The sequence below is a fragment of the Ailuropoda melanoleuca genome, chromosome 6 (assembly GCF_002007445.2).
Source record: "Ailuropoda melanoleuca isolate Jingjing chromosome 6, ASM200744v2, whole genome shotgun sequence".
Lineage (NCBI taxonomy): Eukaryota > Metazoa > Chordata > Mammalia > Carnivora > Ursidae > Ailuropoda > Ailuropoda melanoleuca.
The window spans coordinates 95341948-95369874 of record NC_048223.1 but is presented as its reverse complement, the minus strand read 5'-3'; the positions used below and the strand labels follow the sequence as shown (position 1 = coordinate 95369874).

At 35.8% G+C, this 27927-nt stretch overlaps 1 protein-coding gene across 1 annotated transcript in view; it reads right to left on the bottom strand.

Annotated features, from left to right (window-relative positions):
* Nucleotides 1-706: 706 nt before the first annotated feature.
* MARCHF5 (membrane associated ring-CH-type finger 5) overlaps nucleotides 707-27927 on the bottom strand; it is a 50254-nt gene continuing 23033 nt past the window's right edge. The window contains exons 3-6 of the mRNA XM_011220848.3: nucleotides 11453-11583; nucleotides 4697-4880; nucleotides 4403-4569; nucleotides 707-3614 (exon numbers count right to left, since the gene is read on the bottom strand). Coding sequence (XP_011219150.1) covers nucleotides 3498-3614; nucleotides 4403-4569; nucleotides 4697-4880; nucleotides 11453-11583 — 599 coding nt within the window. The 3' untranslated portion in view covers nucleotides 707-3497. The remainder of the gene's footprint in view (nucleotides 3615-4402; nucleotides 4570-4696; nucleotides 4881-11452; nucleotides 11584-27927) is intronic.

Genomic DNA, 27927 nt, shown 5'->3' with positions numbered 1-27927 from the left:
AACCCTGAGATCCCAGGGGACCAAAGGAAGGCTATCGGCAAACAAACGTTTACTTAAATTGGCACAGATTTAGTTTTCCCGTATATCAAATTATCGTAGAATGTTTCCTTAATTCTAATAACTGGGGAGATAGGTTTTATAATCTTCATTTTATTGATGAACTAAGGGTCTGAGAGATAAAGTAACTTGCCCTACAAATAATTAGCAGAATATGCATCCCGGACTGACTCTATGCCACTTCTCCTCTGCTCATCTCTCAGATGGGGGTAATGAAATAAACTAGAAAAAATATAATCCCCATGGATGGAAGGGTCTTTATTTGATGTACTCATTCTAGAAGATTCTCATCTTCAGAAACTTAAATCCTTAGTATCTCAGTGGAAGTAACTTTTTTTTTTAAATGTGTTCCTAACCTACTTGAATATACTTTAAGATACCCTGTAGCATGAGACCACCCACAGATCTTGTGTGTGGTTATTCATCTAGTCATAGTCAGTCCAAGTGGCTGAGGGGGTATACATTTTAAAAATCAGAATGTAGTTGGAATTTAGGCCAATCTGCTTGTATTATTAAGACAGTTTCTCTTTAGTTTTTTTAAAATTTCAGATTTTTACTAAAAGAAAAATCTCACTAATAGCTTGATAACTAGGATTTAAAAAAACAAATTATGTTCTGGGAGTTGTTCAACAGACAAAGTACACCTAGAGAACATAAAAATCCTTTATTTAACCTAATCCAGCCAGTATTGAGATAGTCCACTATATTAAAAACAAGACGTTTAAAAAAATTACAGCACAGTTAGCAAGGCAGTGACTAATGAAGTCACTAAGTTTAATTATATATTCTTCACAGTCATTTGATAATCATGTAATGATGAACAATATTTTCAGCCACTTTGGAGATAAGTTAACTTCTGCAAAGGAGAGAATTTTACTAGTTGTCACTGAATTTTATAAAAGAGATTTAAAACATTAAAGTTCATAGAAATAACACAGTAAAGCAATGTGAAAATAAGCTGGAAAACACAAAATGTACCCACCCATCCCAAAAGTCTACAACATCCCTTTAATCTGCCCCCTAACACCATTCTCTTACTTCTTCTTTCCCCTTTCCTGGAGCACGAACAGACTACTTAATAATTAAGAAACAGCTACTGCTCTATAGGGGCTGTCTTGAGCCTAAAGTGCCTCTGTTCGTTTAATTTCTCAGTTAATCCTAGAAACAGTCTTCCAATACACAAGTATTACTTGCATATCAGAGATGATGAAAACCGTAGCTGAAAGAAAGCCCCTCGGCCAGGTCATATATCCAGTTATTAAAAGCAGAATCAGGATTGGAAGCAGTCCGTCAACTTTAAGTCAGCCCATTCTCTTTTGTTGTTCATGGTGGTACAGGCCACCCTTCTGAAGACTGGTACATGGTACTTTCTAAGATTTTTTAGATTTAAAAGTGTTCAATTCTAGAGCTAGAAGGACAATCTGGTTCCCAGGCACTTGCAATTCCCTCCCCCACAGCCCTAGAAACCCCTCCCTGCTGCCTTCAAAGGATTAAAGTTGTTTTCCTGGCCCTCATGAGCCCTGATGCCAATAGATGCAAGCAGCTACTCCCCCCCACCTTGGGCATCAAAGTAGTAACTGGGGAATGGTGTGCTTGTATAATTTTATTAATGGTTGCCTAAAAGCTGTTCTACATAACAAAATTATGCAGGAAATATCTACTAGGTCTTTTTATATTGAAAATTAAAGAAAAGCCAATATATTTTATAATTACAGCTATATAATCTAAGTTATTTTTATATATAATCATAGATTTTATATTTCCCCTTCAGAACTGTAGCACTGTTCTTAATTAGGCTCACTGTCAAATATTCCCTTCCTCCCAAAATAATTACAACTCTGAATGTTCAACAGCCATTCACATAAATGTTATAACAATTAAGACATTCATACTATAGAAAGGTACCAGTCTTAAATTACTAAAGTTAACATACATTATTGCAATCTAACATAGCTCAATCTATATTTGCTACACTCCTAAAGAGAAGTGGCCACTTATCAGTAAGGGAATCATTAATTATTGTCATGCATTAGATACTGTGAACAAGAAAATAAATAGGGTTTTTGGAACTATCTTTTAAAAATTTAATTTTAATTAATGAAAATAACTGTGAGACCATTTGGATCGGTGAACAACATTAAAAGGGCCACTACTGAAAATGGCTTAAAATAAATAATTGCTTTTTAAAAATGAACACAAAACTAGTTAAACAGTGATTAATTAAGGTGCTAGCCTCATCAATATGACAAGCAGTTAAAAATCTAAAAACATTAGTATTGGTTTTAATAATAGATTGACTTAAGCCAAAAACCTCAATATTCACGCAAGACTTCTTGTTTTCATAATTATCTCTTCACTGACTGGTATAAAAACAAAGAGCTCAAGGCCTCACCTTGGTTTACTCACTGCTGGTTTTCTATCTGTTGAAACTAGACGGTAAACTGCATAAAAGCAGGAACCAAGTCTGTCGTGTTCACCACTGTATCCCACAGCACTTTGTATAATGCCTGGGCAAATAGGAGGTGATCAACAAATTCCTGAATAACTGAATCAATGAAAGAGAAGAGTAAAACAACTTTATTGATTTTTTTTTTTTTTTTTTTGCAAATCGTTCTCTGTGCTCAAACTACTAGAAACTGGCAGCTCTAATTTCTAGAAATATGGATTTAAAAACCTTACTCCAGTGATTGAAGGTCCTGATGATTCTCTCTCTTACACACACACACACACACACAGTAATTATGACTGCATGAGTCAAAATTACATTATGAACTATGAGATGTCAACATTATATAAATAAAATTTAATAGTGAAAAAGTGATTTGGAAGCCCTGTGAATTTTTACCCTACACATTTTGGAGGACGTCACATGGGTTAAGAAAAACACAACAAAATTGCATTTGTTCAGATAATCATTTGAATGTTTACATACATTTTTGGTTTGTTATTTTTCATAACTAATTTACATTTCCTTATATTAACATATACTCCTGTTTAGCATGTAATCAAATTATGCCAGTGAGAAAAATCCTCATAGTACCTTCACTGAGTTGCTGATTCTAAGAAAACACTGAACATGAACATGTACAAAAGAGGCATTTGAATAAAACAGCATGTGCATTTTTAAATATTTGCACAGTTTGATCTTTACATTTCTATCTGGAGAAAATATGAACAAAACCCAGGTTTACCATGCTAAGATAATGGTTCAGATGACTGCCATAAAAGAAGTACATACAAAACAATGAAAACAAATCACAACCTTAGGTTCCGTGATTACTGAGAGTATTTCCCCTGCCCTAAGTGCTTTATTATATTTCTTAAAAATATGAGCAGCAGCTTATCATAAGTCTCCACTACTGTGCATTAATGATGGAATCAGAACAACATAACAGACTCATAAGGATGAGAAGACTGCAGAACAACTAGAAGTCACAGTTTTATGCTTCTTCTTGCTCTGGATAATTTAGAATTTTGCGGTGTGCCTGACGTAAATATTGCTGTTGTTTGAAATAAACCTTGAATGCTCCTTTTATGGCAACAAAAGCAATTCCACCCTAAAATAAAAAAGAAAATTAGCTTTTTATAATGCAGATTTAGAGGAACATAATAATAAAAATAATTTTACTTAGATCACAAAAGACACAGACATTGCTGCTAATTCAGATGAATGCAAAGAAACAGTTTTTTTTTCTACTATGGGGTAAGATAGGAGGAGACACTATAACAGAGACACCTTCCTTGTTCTCCTATTGAGTAATCTCTCCACTTAGCTCTACGTCCATTCTGATATAACACGGAGAAGGTGTGGGCACACGTGCAGGCTGTCATCAGAGAGGGGAAGTGAGAATAATAATGACATCAACACAAGGGTTGACTGTGTGCTAGCACTTCAAATGAATTATCTCATTTAATCCTCCCAGTAATCCTGATATAGCTACCAATATGATCTTTATTTTATAGGCACAGAGAATTCAAAAAGTTTGATTTAGGTTTTTCAGCAAAGCAGTATCTGTGATAGGATATGAATCAGGCAGTCTGACCCTAGAGGAGAAGCTCTTCATCATAATCTTGTTGGCAAGAGGGATGGGTGTGATAATTCATGCCTATTCTAGGAGAGAAATCACCCACAGCATTGTTCTGGAAGGCCAGAAGTAATATAATGGATCCTCCCCTCTTTCTTGCTATTGGATAACAAGCGGGGATCAAATAGAACCTTAAGGCACAGGAGCCACAGAATGAATATTTATATAGTCCCACTGGGTTGTTTTTTTTTTTTTAATATACAGTTCATTCTCTTTTGTATGGTCACTTGAAAAAAAAAGCAATATTAAAACCATCTTACCAAGATTGTCCTTTGTAAATTAGAGTTAACACTACTGAACATCAGTTTACCAACTATTGTTGCAATAGTAGGAAAGACAAGGGCTCCACACAAAATTCGGGTGGCAGAGACGTGATCTGCTAAAGGATTAGCCTCAGCTGGAATTCGAGGAACAGGACAACCAATGCCTAGAGAGAAAGAAAATGCAGGGTATTAGCGCTAACACATCAGAATACCTAAAATATCTATGCATACTAAGATTCTTCCACAAAATTAGTTTGGTGCACTCATTCTAGCCACAATTCAGGGCCTTACCTGGAAATATACTGTTCAAAATTTGTAGTTTATTTGAGTATTTGCGCCATAGTCTAAGCACGTAGTCTTCCCAGCGTATCATCTTGCCTAATATCAGCATGACAGGAATAGTAGGAAGTCCAATTAAAAGGAATAAAGGATCAGCTCTCTCCATAACATCCAGACCTTCTTTATGGCCTACAACCTGTGAAATAGACAGCATTCGCTAGAATCATTTTCTTATCTAATGAAGGGTTGCATGCTTGAATTGATTTTAGGGAAATGTTAAATTTCGAAAGAATACAGAAAAAAAAGTTTTAAAAATAAGCTGGAAAGCTATCAGTCCTGATTTATTTGTAAGTGTCTCTCATTCAGGGGAAGAAAAGCTCCTAAGCTATTTCATATTATATTGGAATAAAATTTAAAAAATGGCTGACCCACAGTGATTATAATTCAATAGAGGGGAGAGGACTTCTGGTTCTTTAATTCCTCTTATTTGATTTGATTAGACTGGACTACAATTTTAAGTTCTATTTGTGCTTTAGCAAAGCATCACTCTTCCTGCTCTTCTAGTAGGGTAAACACAGGCAGCCAAGGGGCGGGACCAGCCTTCAGGAGATGGCCTGAAAGCTCACTTCTCTTTGGTTCCTTCTCCATACTCAGTGATGTCTGGGATAGAGTGATTTTTCTGGCTGGCTAAATGCCTGTTCTACAGACCTAACTCGGCCAAAATGCAATTCCAAGGTCTACTGCAGTCTTTGCTATAGGATCCAGTCATTTTTCCAGTCCAGGAACCCTAGCATATCCTATCTATGGGGTAATGAAGCTAAAACAATCCTTCCCTTCTTATCTGGGTCTTAGGGCTATTTCTCAATTGCATTAGATCCCAGAGGGCAAGAAGGACATGATTTTTATTTGTGAATCTTCATACTTCCCCTCCCAAGAAAATCATTTTTACTCGATCAATCTTGGCCTTATACTTCTCTCAAGATCTCCATTTTATTGGTGAGCTTCTTACTTTTAATTGGAGATTTTCCCTGAAAATTCTCTTTCAAAGGTCTCAAATGATCTTCCCTTTAGCCAGAGTCTCAATTGCTTCCAAATTAAACCTATTTCTCTGAGTGATTATTCTTGGCAGTTATGACAGGAGAAGGAGACTATTTCTGAATCTTGGTCTTACACCCCACCCAGGTACCTCACACAGTGAGGATAGCTTGCTAGGAGGATACTACCATAAAGACTTCATATAGTTTTTCTGATCACACTTGACGAGTAAACCAGAAGAAAGGTTTGGGAAGAACCTTGTCTCTATCTTTGACAGGGAGGAGGTGAAAGGAAGGAAGGGCAGGCAAGGAGGAAAGGGAGGAAGAAAGAAGGTAGGGAAAACTAAAAGCTGCCAGGGACACTGAGGAAAACAAGCTCATGAAAAAGAAAAAACTTTTTTTTTTAATGAGTTGCTCTTTATGTCAACTACCATAGCAGTTTTTTTTTTTTTTTAATTAGGTGGACTACTATAAAGAGATGTGAAATAACATAAAGCTGAGAATGGTCACAGCAAACCGAAATTCTAGACAACATACTCAATCCAGGTAAAAATACTTTATAAGTATGTGGGAAGAACCAAAATGGATGCTTTTAAAATCTGAGCTAGGGATACACAGTCCAGGCTTGTACTTCATTAATTTACCTAAATACAATGTAATATTAAAGGGCAGGAGGCTAACCTCTTCCAAGTGGTCAAAAACCATGGTATAGGTACCTGATATTCTTCTGTCTCTCCACGGAGAAATCTGACACATTGTATGTAAAGGATGATTGATCTGGGTTGCCCTAAAGTGAAATAGTCCGGTTCACAGTTGACCCTTGAACGCCACGGGTTTGAACTGTACTGGTCCACTTATATATATACTGATAGATACTGTACAGTACTGTTATTTTCTCTTCCTTAAGATTTCCTTAATAACATCTGCTTTTCTAGCTTGCTTTATTGTAAGAATATAGCATACAATACATATACAACAATGTGTGTTAGTTGACTTTACGTTATTAGTAAGGCTTCAGGTCATAGTAGGCTGTTAGTAGTTAAGTTTCTGGGGAGTCAAAAGTTATCCATGGATTCTCTAGTGCATGAGGGGTGTTATCAGTGCTCCTAACCCCCATGTTGTTCAAGGGTCCACTGTATTTCATAAGCCCTAATCCCACATCAGTGGCGACAGTGGATTAGCCCAGAGATTGTGTCTTTACCTATGCCTTTTCAGGACATTCTATTTTTATATCATTTTATTATTTTCAATATAATGATCATTTACAAAGTTACAACTAAATGTGATTTAAATATTCTCAAAGTAGAAAATAAATTCAGAAATTTCAAAAATTCCTGTTGGGTTATACTATTCTTTTTAGAATTTGGGGTTCAGAAATATAAAACAAGAGTGAATATTCAAGTAGCGACTACAGTAAGGGAAAGTTTATTCCTCATGGGTAGCAGTAAAAACCTTACAACCTGGTGTCTAAGAATGAGGAAACAAAAAAGGAAATAAATAGGACAAACAGTGAAAAAAAGACCCACTGTCCCACTTGTTATATCTAAAGCGGAGAGAGATGCTTTGTACTCAAGCTGGGCTCACTATGTATGCATTCAACTGAATACTGATTATGTGCCAGACACAGGCCTAGGTGTTGGGGATAAAACAGTAAACTAAATAGATATCTTTTGGAGGTGAGAGACAATCAAATCAAATCAAACAAGCATGCAAATATAAATGCTGCAAAGGAAACAGAATAGTAAACAATTATAGTTTACCACCTGCTACTATAGTCAGACTCAAGGGCAGAAAATGAAAGCTGAATTAAGCGATGGGGGCTGATTTAACTTTGGTCAATACAAATCCAGTGAATTGTGTATGATCATGTACATTCTGGCTTTATGCCCCAAGATTTAAAAAGATTATTTTTAAGACTTCAATTTTGGGGTGAGATTCAGGAACTATAGAATGTCTTCTCTAAGAATTTGTTATCTGTGTATAAAATAAAGGCCTAGGAATTGTAGGTGTAGAGGAGGATTTGTTTTTCTGCTTAAGAGCTGAAAGCTAGATCTTCATACCCAGGAGTTCTGAAAGGCTGAGAGTTTTAACTAAGGCCTGATCTTATAAAAGCACTTCCTTTTAGGAACCTACTTTTAAATGAGATAATGAAACAGTGGTGAACTAATAGGTTTTCTTAGTCAGAATTAAAGATAATTAAGGATAGTTATCAGAGTTAAGAATGGTCAATGCTTATGGGGGTTATCTTTACACTAGAGGCAAAAGTGGAACTAGCCTGGACCTAAGGTCCTATTGTTCCAGGGTAAAATGTTCCCACTGCCTTTGGAACCAGGTTTCACCTAAGGAGCCCGAGATTAGGGACAGGGGTAGAGTGTCCTAATGCTTCTTTCTTGCTGTGTGGTAGTGGACATGTAAACTCGCCAAATCTGTAAACTAGGAATAACTCATAGTATCTAGATCACAAGACTGTTACAAGGATTAAATATATCAGTGCTAGAATGGTGTTTAGCCCAGTGCTGGGGAAAAAAGTTACCCATTATGTTGTCTTTTCAATAAAAATGTAAGCAGAAGGTCTCATTCAAATTCCTCACAACTAACAGGGATTGAACCTAAAAGTGGTTCATGGGAAAATAAGTGGGAAAAGAATAGTAGTCTGGGGGTGTCTGGGTGGCTCAGTGGGTTAAGTGTCTGACTCTTGATTTCAGCTCAGGTCATGATCTCACGGTTGAGGGAGTGAGCCCCGCGCTGGGTTCTGTGTTCAATGTAAGAGTCTGCTTGAGATTTTCTCTCACCCTCTAAAATAAATAAATATATAAAATCTTAACCAAAAAACAAAACAAAACAAAAGAAAAACGAGTGGTCTGATTCCTTAATCTGATTCATTGAAAATCTCAGACTAGTCAGAGAACAAAAGAAAAGAACACTCAAGGGATAAAAAAGAAACCCCTAAATACTGCTGATGGTGTAGTGGGGCACATTTTCTATCACATATGCTCAGATAGGTAAAAAATCTTCCCAATACTCTTAAATCATACAATATCTACCTACTGTCACAGGTAATCTCTCTCATTCTAGCTTAAAAAAAAAATCTTTTCAAGTGAGATAGTACATGTGAAGATTATTTCTAAATTGCAACAAACAATATATATGTATCATCATAATTTTAGGTCTTCTTCTTTACTGTCACCATTAACCAACATGTTCATTTTTGTCTCCTTGCTTGTATCATTTCTTCCCCTCTCCCAATCCAAATTACTGCCTTCGAGGGTCAGCTCAAGATTTACTTTTTTTGTAATTTCAAATGATCTTTCATTTTACTGAATTAAAATATTGTTTATGTAGTCTTCTGAACTCTTCATATTTGTTTAAATAATGTAATAACTGTTCTCCAGTTATTCACTTATATACACCTTGTCTTAGACTATATTTCTTGGGGCTGGGGATCAGGGCTTTCAATTTGTCTTGTATTTTACATAGACCTTAGCTTGGTGTTAACTTTTCAAATGAATCATACCAATATGGATTCAAAGTGCCAAAATCCAGCTTGAAGCCCTGTTTAGAGGATACAAACTATATTCCTTAATTGGCTCTTGTTAATTATCAAATTTCTTTTACGACTGAGCAAGCCTAAAATCTTTCCTCAAAAAGAGCCATCCTACTTCTTATGGTCAATTAGGTATTAAGAGAAATCACTCAGAGGGCCTTAGTTTCCTCATCTGCAAAAAATACATATCTGTAAAATGTGTTTGTGCATTAAATAATGTATATATCTGCTCTAAGTTTTTGTGTCTTTGTCAGTCCTACTGAATCATTCTAAACCTCCCTGAACTAATGATGTACTCATTACTGGAGTTTTAACAAATTATTGCAGAGAATATAGTCAGTCAAACAAACCTGCTACTACCTGATAGAACAAGTCATATAAAAAAAGCCCCAATATTTATGAAGGCCTTTTAAGTGTTATTCTCTGTGTATATTCTATATTAGGAATATGTAAGTGTAAGACAGTCTCTACTTTCAAGGAAACTACCTTCTCATAGGAAAAGCAAGGCCTGAATATAGGAAAAGTTAAGTAACAGGTAATCTATATAAGAAATACCACTTGATCAGCACAAGATTAGCTGACATTTGAGGACTGAAAATGTCATGAATGCAGAGGGAAAAGAAATAACAGCGGGCAGGAGTTGCCTGGTAGGTTTAGGGGGGAAAAGCAGCTGAACTAAGCCTGGAAGGAGAGTTTAGATTTGGATGAGTAGACAGAGGAATGGAAGGACAGGTATGAGGCAGGGAGGGTGACAAAAGCCAAAGGACAGAGGTAAAAAAACTAAACAGAGTAAGGATGGGTTGGAGGAGAAAGCCCAATAGGCCTCAAAGTAGAATGAAGTGAGACTATGATGCACCCTGTGTAACAAATCAGGTTAAGTAAATGGAATCTTTTTTTTAAGTTAGTGGTTCTTAATCTTTACCCATTACACTCATGACAAATGATGCAATTCATTCTACTGACTATATCCAGATTTTGGGGGTGTCATCAACACTTCATGAAGAAGCCTTGCAATATCTGTCCCACCATGACTATTAATGAAGCAACCAGAAACGCCATTCACTATGGACCCAGCATAGATAGGTTATGTGCAATTTCTAGAATATTATATAGTGTGTTAACTATTACTGAGTTATTTATGAAACACTTACCCAATCTAAGTGGTGCACTGGTAAAGCACTACTGAAGGCAGAGGAGATGGTGAGCCTGGAGTAGATGTTGAAGGTATTATTTTAGGAAGACTGATTTAGAAGAATGGACTGAGAGAAGAGAATGAAATTAAGAGAAACCAATCAAGAGCCTCCTTTAGCCCACCGGTATGATGGGGAGTGACAAGAAGGTCAGGGGGTTAAGACTGTGGAAAAGAAGCTACAGATATAAGACATATAAAAATGAAAACTGCTTGGACTTGGGTCAGTGGACTGATACAGGTGTTTGAAGTAAGAAGAGTTAAAGGTAATCCTAAGAATGTATGATACAGACTGAATAGATGCGAAAATAATAGTGATCAAAGGTATAGAAAAATTATAATGGGGAATAAATTTAGGTTTCAAATTGAGGAAAAGACTAGTCTGATTTCAATAATATTGACTGTGAAATCACAAGAGGTCATTTAAGGAAAAGCGACAAACTGTGACTGTAGGACTGGATTTGAGTCTAGATTAGGGGAAAGGCATAGATCTAAGCACAAAAAGCACAGAGATGATAGCTGGAAATCTTCAGAGAAGTATAAAGAGAGGAGTCAAGGGTCTAGGACTAAATCTTGAAATTTAAGTCTGATAATCTTCACCAACAGTTAGCAAATAATTGTCTAATCAAACAGACTGGTTAGTAAATTGTTCTAATTCCACCCATAGAATGCCATGGAGAGTTCTGCATACTTATATGAAAAGATCTCCAAGGTTCACTGTTTGTGGGGGAAAAAAAAAAAAAGTGGGGTTATGCTTCCTTTAAGGGGAAAAAAGGTATGTGTATGTGTGTGTGTGTGTGAACAAATTTATTTTTTTCTTGCACATGCACAAAGACGACGGCTTTTCACTAGTTTCTTACGTATTTCTTATTTTTAAGCCATGAGAAGGTTATTACTTGTTCGAAATAATAGTAATAATTTTTAAAACTCTCCTAACAGAAATCTATTTAATAGATCTTCACATAAAAAATATTATCACTGAACAGAGTAAAATAGTGAACCTGCATCACTGTCACTGCTCCATAAGTCACAGCTGTCCAATAGATAGAGCCAACCATTATTCCCGCTGCAGCAAATGGACAAGCTTTTGAGATCAGTCTATCCGCAAGATCCAAGACGTAAACAACTGGACCTATAATAAAAAAAGAAAGTAACGTTTCAACACAAGACAGATTTTTAAAAAATGACTTATTCAATATTTTCCATTGATCTAAATATTTTTATGAAGTTGGATGTTCTGGTGCTTTAGAGATAACTATTATAAATGTGATGGGAACCTAGATTTGAATAAATTTAGAATTTCTCAGTTGTTTGCATAAATAGCTAAGTTTTACTTTCTAAATTCTAGGAAATAGCATCTTCAAATTTTTATCTTCATCAGTAAACCTAAGATTAAAGGCTCGAACACAGCTGCTTCTCATGAAGAAAATAGATTCTCTCAATTCTTTTATTCACACTTGCTACTGCAGAACAAAATGGCCATTTCAGCTTGCTCTTCCCAAACAGTTCTTGCCCACACTTAGATTCTCTAGTACTTGGTAAAAATATCACTTCTTTGACTTCACTCATTACTTCCGTGGTGCAGTATGTGAAGGTAACCAAGGCTATTTCCTTATAGTTATACAAAGTCAATCTATCTTACTTTGATTTTCAATATGGACTAGTTGAGTATTATTCTTTAACAAACTTTTTCTTTTTTTTTTTCAAGTTTGTATGTAAATTCCAGTTAGCTAACATATTATTAATTTCAGGAGAATTTGGTGGTTCTAACAAACTTCTTCTAATGATCACAATGCCAGTTTTTATGGCATTTCAATGGCTGTATGTGCCAATTATATTTCCATTATTGTATACTTACTGTGAAATCTGGCTACTACCTTTCTATGGAAGGTATTTAGAATAGCTATATTTGGAGGCTTTCTAGTTGCTTAAGTCCAATATAATTTAGCTTCGGACTTTTTCAGAATAGTGGAAGGGTCTCAGGCCTGAATTAGAGCAAGTCCTAAAGAACCGAGTATCTAAGTTTAGTCACAGAAATATGATTTACTAATCACCATATTTGTTGAATACCCTCTATATACAAACTAGCACTTGAGACATTTTCTTGGAAATGTATAAGAATTATTACCTACCTTCTGGGGGGTTACAATCTATAGGAGGATGCTGTATATAAAAAATTTATTTTTATTGTACAAAGAAATTAACATAGCAATATGATAAAATAATTAAAACACGTAAGAACAAGCATCCATCTATGAAGCCCCTGATCGCTGGAGCCAGTAACGTCAGTAGTCACTGTATAAAGAAAGACCACACTGTGAAGTAGAAAGAACATTAGGAGGGACATCAAAGGACCTATGGTTTCAATTTAGTGTATTTACTATGTTCTCTAATAATAGTTAGCACTTCTTGAGTGTCTATAGGATACCAGGCACTGTGCCATAGGCATTACATGTTTTATTATTCAATCTCATAATGTAGGGTTTAATCCTTAAAATATAAAAATTTGCTAGGTTAAGTTTAAAACTCCCTCAGAGGGTACAATAAAAGTCATTTTAGTGAGTTACCAAAGATCCCTCAAATGCTGGTACTAAAAGTAAAAAACCATAGGTATATATGAAACCTCCACACTTCAACTTTCATATTCTCTACTGATAATGCTTTAATCAGAAAATTGAAGCCACAAGTCCAAACTCCCCATGGCACATGTACCCACCTACCAACATCACACCTACCTGAAGTTAATCCCTCCACTGACACACCAGATCTCATTCCCTTGCCAACTCAAAGCCACAGCTCCAGCAGCTGTCTCCCACATCATTTCCTCTCTACTTTTTATTGGGTTATTTCCATCAGACATGTCATTATTTCTTCTATCTTAAAAAACTCAGATTCTTCTCTTGATCCGTCTTCCCTCACTGCTCCATCTTTGCTTCCTTTACAACAAAATTCCTCAAAAGACTTCCTGTTTTCACTCTCTCCTTCAATTCTCTCCACCAAAACTGCTCATAACGGTCACTAACAACCTAAGATTAGTTGCATTCAATGTTGTAATCTCAGCCTTCCTCCTATTTGGCCTAGCAGCAACATCTGACACAGATGTTCCCTTCCTCTTCCCAGTATGTGGTTCTTTATATTTCTAGGACATCACCATTTCTTGGTTTTCTTTCCATCACCAGTCATTAACTTCTCAGTCTTTCTTGGTTCCTTCTCTTCTTGACTTCAGTGAGACTCACCCTGCCAACTTCTACCTCATGATACTCCCTATTTAATTATTCTGCACTATTTTTCTTTTTCCCAAAGCACTTATCACCTAACATACTCTAATTTAATCATTCTGTTTCCACCTAAAAGAACATGGGTTGGGAAACTATGGGCCATGGACCAAATCCAGCCGGCTGCTTGCTTTTGTAAATAAAGTTTTATATGGAACATGGCCACACGCAAAGTCTAAAATATTTACTCTCCGGTTTTTAACAGAAAAAGTCTGCTGACTTTTGAACTAGAACATAAGCTCTAAAAGGAAGAAAAATAATGTTTTTGCTTTGCTTATTGATGAATCCTAAGTTCCTATGACTCTCAAATATTTGTTGAATTCTCTATTGAGGTACTTATTTAAAACTATGATATGAAAATCTCTAGGTCTGTCTTTTTCACTATTCTGTACCAAGCCCAAGTTAACTGCAGGACTATTTTCCATCCAGTCAGAATAAAAATTGGTAAGGAAATAAGGTATTTTACATGCTTTCAATGTACCTTCTTCCTCTCTCCTTTCAAGAGGGTACTTGGAACTATCTACTGATGGAGTGAAACAATACAATTCCTAAAAGAACCATCACTACCACTTTTACCTATTATGAACATGGGCAATCTAGAGATGTTTGAATTGTTTTTCCTTTAAAGATCTCAGATGGTTCTAATATAACAAGCTCAATTTTCCTTTTTCTTCCTGAGTCAATGGGTGTGAATTCTTTCTGTGCAAGCAAAAACAAAAAATCTGTACACTTTTGGAAATTTTCTACTCATTCCTTGAATCACATACAAAAGATGTGCTAGATTAAACGAAGACATTGGCTGTATTTTATAGTCCCTATTTCCAGTTTTTGTGAAATAATTTTGTCTAGACTTCTGTCTTTACTTTGCCTAAACCTCTCTTCAGGCTCTTCAGATAGACTAGTTCAAGAATAGTTTAATATTTAAAAGACAAATGTTTAGTAGTGAACATACCATGAGAATAAACTGCCACCCAGGGGAGGTGTTTAAGATTATCTAGGCAAGCTATTTAGTGAGTAAAAACAATTACTGAATTTCTCTGGATGGCAGTCCCTAAATCATACTCTTCCTATTAGGAAGCTTACCATGTGCTACTATCCCATGACTTGGGGTCAAAAGAAAAATAGCAAGTTACTAGATTCTTCTTACTGTTGTATTACAGCACAAAGAGTTATGGAAAGCAAGGAAAGACAAGACTAGCCCTACAAAACCTCAATTCTAATGAAGAGGAAGAAGTATGAATAAGTGCACATCACACAAGTCAAACACCTAAGGGCATAAAAAGGCTTCAATATTTTAAAAAGGCATTATTGAATTTTTAATGTCTCAGTGGGCTTCACCACTTACGTTTTCAATGTACTGTATTTACACAATGGATGGCAACTGAAGAAGCTCTGTATAAATTTAAGTTTTGAAAACCCAATAGTTTAAAGGGCACTAGGGAAGCTTGCAATTAAAAGAAAATCTATTGTGAATTCTTTTGTATAATAAAGAAGCTTTTGTAAAGAAAATACATGCTAATACCCTGGGTAAATTCAAATTTTCACATTTCAGATGTGAATGACATCAAACAGTTAGCTGAAACTATTGGGGAAACTCCTAAGTATGTATCTACTGAAAAAGAAGTAATCAGTTTTATCTGGCAGACACTGCGAAAGTACATTTGTTGCAGCTGTGATTTAAATTAAAATTTATGTATGCATGGTGTTAAAGGCATATCTTGGAAGATAAGAAATTAATGACTGAAGGGCAGGTAATATTTAGGGCTCAACATCTATGGGCACTGCTTACAGTAACAACCAGAATTTCTACGACCTGTCTCTGGCATAGAAAGGTATCCTTAAAACAAAACAAAACAAAACAAACTCTCACCAATTCTCGAGAAATAATTTCCATATGTTGTCAGAGTGCTAAAGTTTCTAACACAGAACACAATTTAATGAACAAAAATAGGTGCTTCACAAGACAACCTTGTGTAAGTTCCTGAGATGATAACAGCCCCAGTGAAGTTTTCTGTTAAGTGGCCAATGGTTTATAAAAGAGTTTTAATAAGCAAAACAGACTGTTTTCAAAAGCTATGCAAGTTTCCAGGTTTTGTGGTTTGCTTTTTGCTCTGCATTGAACTATTTTTGATCTAGACCCAACTTTAATGACAATCTGCTAAGCCAAAATGTCAACCCCACTTTCAGATTTGGAACCATCCAGAATTACAGATTTGGGATGTCACTAAGAGTCCAACAATATAGTTCTGAACTTCTCTGTTTGCTCCAAGTCTTCTTTTTATTGTATTCTATTTCTGGAATGTCCTGTCCCTACTTTAAGTCTGTCTGTATGAAAACCCAAATTCCCAATGAAAACTAACCTAACCTGATAGAGGTTGACTAATTGCTCTACCCGCCCCTGCTCATGTCCCAAGAGGCTTCCTTTAATACTATTCCACAAAATGCACTTACCCCTTTGCTTGTGCATAATGTTAGTACTTTATGTTCTTGTTCAATGTTTGTTCAGTTGTCTCAATATCCTTATGTCTGTCCATGTCAGCATCATCTTAGATTGAAAATTCCCAGGGGGCAGGGGCCAAGTCTGTTTAACTCGTTTTGTACAGTGCCTAGGATAGAACCATGTACAGATAGGTGCTTAAAAAATGCTTTTGATGATGATTGGCATCACTCTCAGGGACTCTGTGGGCCACAGCTATCTTAGCACATGGTACTTGGCAGTGCATTGGGGCACTTTGGCCTGTTCCGCAGGACATTAGAATATAATGGCATAGGACCTAGCTGTAGCACTCTGTGGCAAGTATTTGATTCAATCCATTGTTAAACAAGGACCTTTAACAAGGGCACCTGGCTGGCTTAGTCAGTGGAGTGTGTAACTCCTGATCTCAGGGTTGTGGGTTTGAGCCCCACATTAAGTGTAGAGATTACTTTAAAATAAAATCTTAAAAAAAAAAAAAAAGTATATGGTTCCAAGTCAACAAATGTGGATTTTACTGAAGACATGAAATAACAGCACAACAACCAACTCAAAAGTTAAAAGTGGAAATCCTGATGGGATATTAGAGTTTTAACTCTTTCCCTAGCATTCATCACTACTTTAAAAACTAGACTTCAGAGGCCAGGTTCAAGAGCCTCAGGCAAGCTTATGTAAATGTCATCTTTGATTGCTCTGCTTGTAGGCTGAGGTTTTACCAATTTTACTTAAGAATAAATATCCTACAAACTCAGGCTATAAATTATTTGCTTAATAACAAGAAGTTAGACATTAAATTATAAACAGAGAAGAAAAGATATACTGTTGGGCAGTTTTTTAGATAACTGAACCAAAGCCCTCAAAACTAAACAAAAAAACCACCCTGAGGAATAAAAGATCCAGAGTCAAAGTAGATGAGTACCATTCCTTCATGTGTATATATAGCATATTACCATGAACAGTAACTAAAGATCATCATAGTAATTCTTTATTACATAGTCTGTGCCAAAGGAAAGCTTAAATCTACCTAATAAGAATAGAATAGCCTACAGAATATCTGTGGGCTATAAGGTCAACAACTAAGTACCTATTAAGCACCTACTGTACACATAGCATTTTACTTTACATTAAAATAAATGTAAATAAAATTTAACACACCAGCCTCTGCCTCCAAGGAGCCTCCAATCTAGTTAAGGACAATGAATAAATACACATTAAACAACTGAGAAACTTTTTTTCTTTTTTTTTGAGGTAAGTACAAGGCTCTTTTTTTTTTTTTTTTAAGATTTATTTGAGAGAGAGAGTGCGCACCAGGAGGAGGGGCAGAGGGAGAGGGAGAGAGAATCTTAAGCAGATTCCACACTGAGCCCCTTGTGGGGCTCGATCCCATGACCCCGAGATCACGATCTGAGGTGAAACCAAGAGTCAGCCACATAACTGACTGCGCCACCCAGGCACCCCAACAACTGAAAAACTTTAAGGCAAATTTAGCATATGTACAGTAGAGTGGTACAAACTTAACAGATATATGTTAATGAAATTTTAAGTAAAGATTATAGGGAGATAAGGATACAAAGAGTTTTTTAAAGAATCAATGCATGTATGTATTTACTAATTAACAGAAGTGAATCTTGACCTAGACTTGAAGTCTACGATCTAAAAAGGGGGCATTCTAAGAGACCTTCCAACTGAGGCAAAAAGACTCAACAGGTTTATACGTTTGGTTTTTTTTTTTTTTTAAGCTAGTATACCATTAAGATCTGGGTTACTTGACAGAAACCCTGACTAGATCTTTGACACAATATACAGGAAATTCCTGAGAGACATGCTAAAATGAAAATGATATTTTACAAAAACTAATCTTATAACGGATTATTAAAGGCAGAATAAACTAGAATAAAATCCACAAGATTTAGAATTCAAAACAGGTATAAAGAAAGAGAAAGTAGTATTAGTCCAGAGAAACTTAATATAAGAGAATTGAATTAGAAAACTCCATTTCTTCTACAAGTTTTATAGTTTCAGGTTTTATATTGAAGCCTTTAATCCATTTCAAATTAATTTTTATAAGTGGTATAAGGGTCCAATTTCATTTGTTTGCATGTGAATATCCAGTTTTCCCAACACCATTTATTGAAGGGACTGTTCTTTCCCCCATTGAGTATTCTTGGGTCCTTTTGTCAAATATTAGTTGAATGTATATGCATGGGTTTACTCCTGGGCTCTCGATTCTGTTCCATTGGCCTATGTGTCTCTTTTTATGCCAGCAGAACCATACTGTTTTGATTACCACAGCCTCATAATAAAGTTTGAAATCAGGAAATGTGATGTTTCCTACTTTGTTCTTTCTCAGGACTGCTTTAGTTATTTGGGGTCTTTTGTGATTCTATACAAATTTTAGGATTATTTTTTCTACCTCTGTGAAAAATGCCATTGGGATTTTGACAGGGATTACACTGAATCCATATATGGCTTTGGTAGTATGGACATTTTAAACAATATTAATTCTTTTGGGGCACCTGGGTGGCTCAGTCGTTAAGCGTCTGCCTTCAGCTCAGGGCGTGATCCTGGTGTTCTGGGATCGAGCTCCACATCAGGCTCCTCTGCTGGGAGCCTGCTTCTTCCTCTCCCACTCCCCCTGCTTGTGTTCCCTCTCTCACTGTCTCTTTCCCTGTCAAATAAATAAGATCTTTAAAACAAAACAAAACAAAAACAATATTCTTTCAATCCATGAACATCTTTTCATTTATTTGTGTCTTCAATTTCTTGCATCAATGTCTTATAATTTTTAGTTCTATTCATAAGTAATTTTGATATTATAAATGGGATTTTCTTTCCTTTTCAGATAATTTGTTGTTAGTGTACAGAAATGCACTGATTTTTTTTTTTTTTAAAGATTTTATTTATTTATTTGACAGAGATAGAGACAGCCAGAGAGAGAGGGAACACAAGCAGGGGGAGTGGGAGAGGAAGAAGCAGGCTCATAGCAGAGGAGCCTGACGTGGGGCTCGATCCCATAACGCCGGGATCACGCCCTGAGCTGAAGGCAGACGCTTAACCGCTGTGCCACCCAGGCGCCCCAGAAATGCACTGATTTTTGTATGTTGATTTTGTATCCTGCAACTCTACTGTATTAACTTTTTTGGGGGGCAGTCTTTAGGATTTTCCATGTTATGACATCATCTGCAAACAAAGACAACTTTACTTCTTTCTGATTTGGATGCCTTTTATTTCTTTTTCTTGCCTACTACTCTGGCTAGGACTTCCAGTGTTATGCTGAATTGGAGTGGTAAGAATGGATCCCCCTGTCTTGATCTTAGTGGGATAGCTTTCAGCCTTTCAATGTTAAGTATGATGCTAGCTGTGGGTTTGTCACATATAGCCTTTATTATATTGGGGCATATTCCTTCCATACAAAATTTGTTGAGAGTTTTTTATCATGAAAGGATATTGAATTCTGTCAAATGCTTTTTTTCTGCATCTGTTGAGATAATCATATGATTTTTAACTTTCATTCTATTAATGTGGCATATCACAGTGATTGATTTGCAGATGTTGAACCATCACAGGGATAAATCCCACTGGGTCATGGTGTGGACCCTTTTAACGTGCTGTTGAATTTGGTTTGCTAGTACTTTGTTGAGAATCTTTGCATCTATATTCATCAAGATACTGGCTTGTGGTTTTCTTTTCTTGTAGTGTCTTTATATGGCTTTGAAAGCAGGATAATGCTGGCCTCATAAAATGAGTTTGAGAATTTTCTTTTCAATTTTTGGGAAGAAGATGAAGGACTGGCACTGAATTGTCCTTAAATGTTTAGTAGAATTCTCCACTGAAACCATTTGGTCCTGGGTTTTTCTTTGTTGAGAGGTTTATACCTTCTTGCTGTTGGTCTGTTCACATTTTCTATTTCTTCAAGATTTGGTCTTGGTAGGTTGTATGTTTCCAGGAATTTATGCTTTAATTTTAGGTTATCCAGTTTGTTGGCTACAATTGTTCACAGAAGTCTCTTAAGATCCTTTGCATTTCTGAGAGGTCAGTTGTAATGTTTCTTCTTTGAAAGACACTACGCATTATATGCCTCATGATGTAGTAAGAAGTACATAGAACTATGAAATATTCTTGAAAAAAAATCATAGAGGCATCTGTGTGGCTCAACTGGTTAAGTGTCTGCCTTCGGCTCAGGTCATGATCTCAGGGTCCTGGGACTGAGCCCTGCATCAGGCTCCCTGCTCAGCAGGGAGTCTGCTTCTCCCTCTGCTGCCCCCACCCCTGCTTGTGCTCTCTCACTCACTCTCTGTCTGAAATAAATAAAATCTTTAAAAAAAAATCATATCTAACTTCACTGATGAGATCTAACCACCATGATAAGAAATGCAGGGAATAGGGGCGCCTGGGTAGCACAGTCGTTAAGTGTCTGCCTTCGGCTCAGGGCGTGATCCCAGCGTTCTGGGATTGAGCCCCACATCGGGCTCCTCCGCTAGGAAACTGCTTCTTCCTCTCCCACTCCCCTGGTGTTCCCTCTCTCGCTGGCTGTCTCTCTGTCAAATAAATAAATAAAATCTTAAAAAAAAAAAAAAAAGAAATGCAGGGAATAGAGCAACATATTACCCAAGTATTCTTGGGGTGTGAGTATTAACAAAATCCAGAAAATGGGGAATCCTATGATGACAAATGATCCTTTCATCTAATGAAAAAGTCACAAGGGGAAAAGCTAAAATACTGGGGTTTATAAATCATGCTAGGATTTAGGTCCATACATAGTTGGAGAGCTGACTCGGAGACCCTCAGAAGGGTTGCATGAACCATCAGTGAAAGGGGTAAGCCAGAAAAAAAAAAACCACCACCCACATGACAACAAAGTGAGCCAACAAGGAAAACTCTCTCATCTTCAAGAATAAAAGTATGATGAGGAGGATAGTTTCCTCTAAAATTTTGTAACTACAGTCTACTAGCACGCTGATTACAGGTTAGAAATTCCTCTGTGCTAAAGGAGAAATCCCTAATGCAAATCCTTTCGTATCCACAATTTATAAATAAGAACACAAATGTGAATGTAATCCCCGCACTCAAGAGAAATAAAGCATCGTGAATAAGAACCAGAAGAGAAACAACAGATTTAGGCTACCAAAGACTTTAGATAATGGAATTATCAACCCGATCATAAAAATGATGTAATAAAATACAAGATAACTTTTAAATGAACAAAATGGAAGAGACTATGAACAATTACCAGGCACAATGAAGAAAAAACTAGAACTTAAAGAAAGCAAAACCCCTTGCAGATTAGACACTGCTTGAAAAGAGAATTTGAGAACCAGGTAACAGTTAAGAAGAAAGAAAGGGGGGGTAATCAGAAGGGGGAATAAAGCATGAGAGACTATGGACTCTGAGAAACAAACTGAGGGCTTCAGCGGGGAGGGGGGTGGGGGAATGGGATAGGCTGATGATGGGTAGTAAGAAGGGCACGTATTGCATGGTGCACTGGGTGTTATACGCAACTAATGAATCATCGAACTTTACATCAAAAATCAGGGATGTACTGTATGGTGACTAACATAATATAATAAAAAATATTATTATAAGAAAAAAAAGAAGAAATATAATGCTGCAGCACAGAAACTAAAGATGAAAATCCACAAAAGTTAAAAGACATGAAAGAAAATGAAAATATCTAACATAACTCTAATCAGAGGTCTAGAATGGGGGAGAGGCAGTATTTGAAGAGATAAAAGCTAAGACTTTTCAAGGGTAGCCATTTAAATAGGGAAAAAACGTATAAAAGTTAAAAATTAATACAGGGGAAAATACAGTATCAGAGGAAAAAACACTTCAACCCAGGAAATAGCCAAGAAAAAGGAGCAGGGAAGGAAAAAGTGCTACAAATAGAACACACAAAATTTGACAGTAAAAACCCAACTACCAGTATCACAATAAATGTAAAATAACTGAAGAACTGAAAATAAAAGGATAAGTAAAGATAAACAGGCAAATACAACATCATCAAAAAAAGCTGATATAAAGGAGGAAAACAGTAGCATTGTAGTGGGGAATTCTGATAAACACTACCTTAGCCAGATGATCAAGGTCAGTATTACCAGCGATAAGTAATGTTGACAAGATTTGTCTTCAATGTGATGTGACGAAAATGGCACTTCAACTCTGCAGTTTTGCTCCCTAAAACTCATAACCCCAACAGATAATGGGAAAAACATCAAACAAAACCCAACTGGGGGACAGTCTACAAAACATCTGACCATTACTCATCAAAATTGTCAAGGTCCTCAAAAACAAGGAAAAGTCTAAACAACTATTACATCCAAGAGGAGCCTAAGGAGACATGACTAAATGTAACATGGTATCCTGGAAAAGAATGAAGACATTAGGTAATAATTAAAGAAATCTGAATAAAATATGGACTTTAAGTTAATAACAATGTAAAAACATTGGTTCATTAAGTATAACAAATGTACCACACTAAGATAAAATGTTAACAATAGAGGAAACTGGATGTGGGATATATGGGAACTCTCTGTAGTATTTCTGTAATTTTTCTATAAATCAGAAATTGTCCTAAAGCAAAAAGTTGATTTAAAAAAAGATGGTGTAGGTGCTCAGTCAGTTAAGCATCTGCCTTCAGCTCAGCAAGGAGCCTGCTTCTCCCTCTCCTGCTCCCCCTGCTCGTGCTCTAATAAATAAGATCTTAAAAAATAATGATACAAAAAGATGGTGTAGCTATATTATGTCCATTCTGTATTATCATGTCTATATTATATACAAGTTTAAGACAAAAAAGTACTATTGTGGATAAAATAGTCATTACTTAATGATAAAATGTTGAACGCACCAGGATATTTTATTTCTAAACCTAAGGGGTAGGTTGGCAAGTGATGGTTAGTCTTTATCCCTCATATGTAGTTATGATATATTCTTTTTCAACAAATAAAATATTTTATAATAACAGAGAAAAAAATACCTGAGTGAACATTCTGCTGAGCTTTGATCAATGTTAAGGCAGTAGATATAATTAGTTCTGTATATTGATAGCAGCATGCTGGCAAAGGCAATGGAAAAGCAGGCACGCCAATACACTGTTGGGAAGATTAAATAGGTATAATCTCTACAAAAAACAATTTGATGATCTCTATTAATGTTATAAATGCACATACTCTTTGACCCAGCAATTCTACTCTAGTCATTTAGATAGACTACATCTAGTCATCTTAGATATATTTGCACATGTGCATAAAATTATTTTACACAGTTGTTTTTGACAGCACTGTTTGTAGTAGCGAAAGATTAAAAACAGCCTTTATGTCCATTAAGAAGACTGTTTACAGAAATAACCATACATACATCTGTGTAATGGATTATTATGTAACTGTAAAGAAAAAAAGCTCTTTATACACTAATAAAAAACGGTATCTACCATATATTGCTGAGAAAAAAAAAGCAAGTATAGAACGTGATCTATAATATACTTGTACATAGTATTTTGACATATAATCTAATTGTGCTCAATACTCTGCCTCTCCAGGTTTACTGCTCATCTTTCTCCACTCTGTTCTGTGCACAATTTGCCAAACAAATTGCATCTTCCAGGCAACCTTGCCCTCTAGCTTCCGGTGTGTTCAAACAATAAGTGGGATGGCTAGAAAATCAGAGGGTGGTCCCCCCCACCCCATTCCCTCACTACAGGCATTTCTTTCTCTAAAACCACAGATCCTGTTAAACAGTTTCTCTCCTTCTGTTAAAGCTCTTGTCAAGTTCTTCCCTTGAACTTTCAGGCCTAAGAGTGGAAATGATTTCATATAGTTGCTGATTCCTGGGTATTTTCCTGTCCCTTGTTTATTCCTTTAACTCTACTCTAATATTTATAGCTTTTCAGGGTGTGGGGGAGAGAGAAGAGAAACATCCTGGAAAAAAACACTAAGTCTTCTAACAATGGTTGCCTCCAAGTAAGAAACTTACTTGGCATTATGGCTGGTGGACACGGTAAGAAGACTTTCATTGAACACCCTGGTATATTCAGTATCTTTTGAAATTGGTCCATGTGAATATATTATCTAGAGGGAAAATACATAAAGTAAACTCAAACACTTAAAAGAGACAAAAGAAAATACTAAGAGATACTACAGTTGTGGCATCTTTTCTTTCAAACTTTTGCTATTCTTTGCCATGTCCAGCAGCGCAGATATGGACACAAAGGAAAAACAGAATAGACTATTTGTTGGTGCAAGCCCCTAGCCATCACTTTGCTTCTTGGCCATGTTTCTCCTTCAATTCTAATAGCATCAAACCACTGAAAATCTTTACTTACACATCATACACATAATTTATTAACAGTATCTCAAATAAATTCAAATTCATACCACCCCTATTAATTCTTACAGTACCTGAAACTATTTCTTATCTATATGTGGCCTGGTAGCTGATCCATTGAGTGACAGTAACAAGAAATTCAGCAGTTTAAAATCCTGGCTCCCTCACTTACTTGCTAGAAGCCCATGGGATTCCATTAAATAAATCTGCTGAATCTGTTTTCTTATCTGTAAAATAAGGACAGTATCTGACTGTGTAGCGCTTTAGAGAGGTTTAAATAAAATAGCACAGGCAAAGAGACCCAAATAGTGTCTGGCAAATAGGAGGAGCCTGTTAACAAATGATAGCTATTGATATCACTGTTAATATTATTTAAAAAAAAACTACAAAATAAATTTTATTTGCTAGATTCTCTAGGAAAGGTTTCTCTTAAGTTTTACACTCAACATTTGATAACCACTTTTTTTTAAAAGATTTTTTAAGTAATTTTTATACCCAATGTGGGGCTCTAACTTACTACCCAAGATCAAGAGTCACATGTTCTACTGACTGAGCCAGCTAGGCGCCCCTGATAACCACTTTTTGAGGATGACTGTTATCTTCAACTCTACACAGAAGTCTGAATTAATGTTTAGGTGAGAATAACAAAGAAATAAAAACAAAACTATAATAAAAATTTAGCTTGAAAGTAATCTAAGGGGGCACCTGACTCACTCAGTTGGTAGAACATGTGACTATTAATCTCAGGGTCCTGAGTTCAAACCTCATGTCAGGCGTGGAGCCTACTTAAAAAAAAAAAAAAAAAGTAAGAATATACTAATAATCTATGAACACAAAAAAGCAGAAGTGGCTACATTATCAGTTAAAACCAACTTTAAGACAAAAATTATTAGAAATAAAGGACATTTTGGGGCACCTGGGTGGCTCAGTCGGCTAAGTGTCTGCCTTTGGCTCAGGTCATGATCTTGGGGTCCTGGGATCGAGCCCCATGTTGGGATTCCTGCTCAGTGGGGAGTCTGCTTCTCTCTCTCCCTCTGCCCCCCAATCATGCTTGCTCTCTCTCAAATAAATATTTTTTAAAAAAAAGGACATTTCATAATGACAAAAAGGACAATCCATCAGTAAGACATAACAATTAAGAACATATATGCACCTCATAATAAAGCCCAAAATAAACGAAAGCAAAAATGGACAGAACTGGAGAAAGACAATTCAACAATAGTTGGAAACTTCAATATACTACTTTCAATGAAGGATAGGTAAAAGATTGACAAGGAAATAGAGAAGATTTTAAAGTACTATGAACCAACTAGATATTTACAGAATACTCATTCTTCTCAAGGTACATGGAACATTTGTCAGAATAAACCATGTTAGGCACAAAACAAACCTTAATACATTTAAAAGGACAGAAATCAAAGTATGGTCTTGGATCACAATGGAATAAAATTAAAAATCAATAACAGACAGACATCTGGCAAGTTTATAAGTATGTGAAAATTAAACAACACATTTCTAAATAACCAATGGTCAAAGAAGAAATCTAAGCAGTGCTTAGATGTTTACAGCTGTAAGTGACTTCATTAAAAAAGAAGAAAGAACAAGAGAATGAGAGGACAACCTACAGACTGAGAAAAAAAAATCTGCAAAAGACATAATCTGATAAAGGAATGTCATCCACAACATACAAAACACTTAAAATGCAACAGTAAGAAAACAATCTGATTTGAAAAATGATCAAAAGATCTAACAGACACTTCACCAAAAACATAAAATTACAAATAAACACATGAAAAGATGCTCCACATGTCATTAGGGATTGCAAACTGCAACAGTGAGATATCACTAAACATCTATTAGAATAGCTAAAATCCAAAACATTGACAGCACCAAATAGTGACAAGGATACAGAATAGGAATTCACTGCTGTGGGAATGCAAAATTTCAGCCACTCTGAAAGACAGTTTGGCAGTTTCTTACAAAACTAAATATATTCTTACCACATGATCCAGCAATCACGCTCCTTGGTATTTACCTAAATAAACTGAAAACCCATGTCCACACAAAAACTGGCACACAGATGTTTATTGCAGCTTTATTTTTAATTGCCAAAACTTGGAAACAAGATGTCCTTTAGTAGGTGAATGGAAAATGAACTGTGTATATCCAGACAATGGAATATTATTCAGTGCTAAAAAGAAATGAACTATCAAGCCATGAAAGATATGGAGAAATTCTATATATATTTTATATACATACATATATATTACTAAGTGAAAGAAGCCCCAATCTGAAAACCCTGCATTCTGTATGATTACAACTATATGGCATTCTCTAAAAGGCAAAAATATGGAGGTAGTACAAAGACCAGTGGCTGACAGGGGTTAGGGGGGAGGGAGGGATGAATATGTGGAGCACAGAGGATTTTCAGTGGAATAAAAATACTATGTGTTATACGATAATGGTGGATATACGTCATTATACATTTGTCTATATCCATAGAATATACAACCATCGAGTGAATCCTAATGCGAACTATGGACTTTGGGTGATAATGAAGTGTCAATATAGTTTTGTAATTATGACAAATGTGTACCTTTAGTGAAGGATGTTGATAATGAAGAAGGCTACGCATATGACGAGGTAGTGTTGTACTTTCTGTAGTTTCCTCTCAATTTTGCTGTGAACCTAAAACTGCTCTAAAAAACAAGGTCTATAAAAAAGCAAAAACTCAAACCAATAACCTAAACTTCTACCTTAAGAAACTAGAAAAGCAAAGCAAACTAAACCAAACCAAGCATAAAGAAGGAAATAATAAAGACTAGTGTGGAAATAAATGAAATAGAAAATGGAAAAATGGAGAAAAATCAATGAAGCCAAAATCTGGGTCTTTAAAAAAGATCAACAAAACTGACAAACCTTTAGCTATACTGACCAAGAAAAAAAAAAAAAGATTCAAATTACTAAAATTATGAATGAAAGAGGGGACATTAATACTAACCATATAGAAATAAAAAGGATTACAAAGGAAAACTACAATCACAGGCCAACAAATTAGATAATCTAGATGAAATGAACAAATTTGTAGAAAGACACAAATTACTGACAAGAAGAAACAGAAAATCTGAACAGACCTTTATAACAAGTGAAAAGATTTAACTAGTAATCCAAAAACTTCCTATAAAGAAAAGCCGAGGACCACATGGCTTCACTGCCACCAAACATTTAAAGAATTAACAACCAATTACTCACAAACTCTTCCCAAAATAATGTAAGAGGGGAGATCACTTGCCAACTCATTCTATGAGGCCAGTATTACCCCAATACCAAAACCAGTGAAAGAAATCACAAGAAAACCACAGACCAATATCCATTATGACAACAGACAGAAAAATTCTCAAAAAAATAC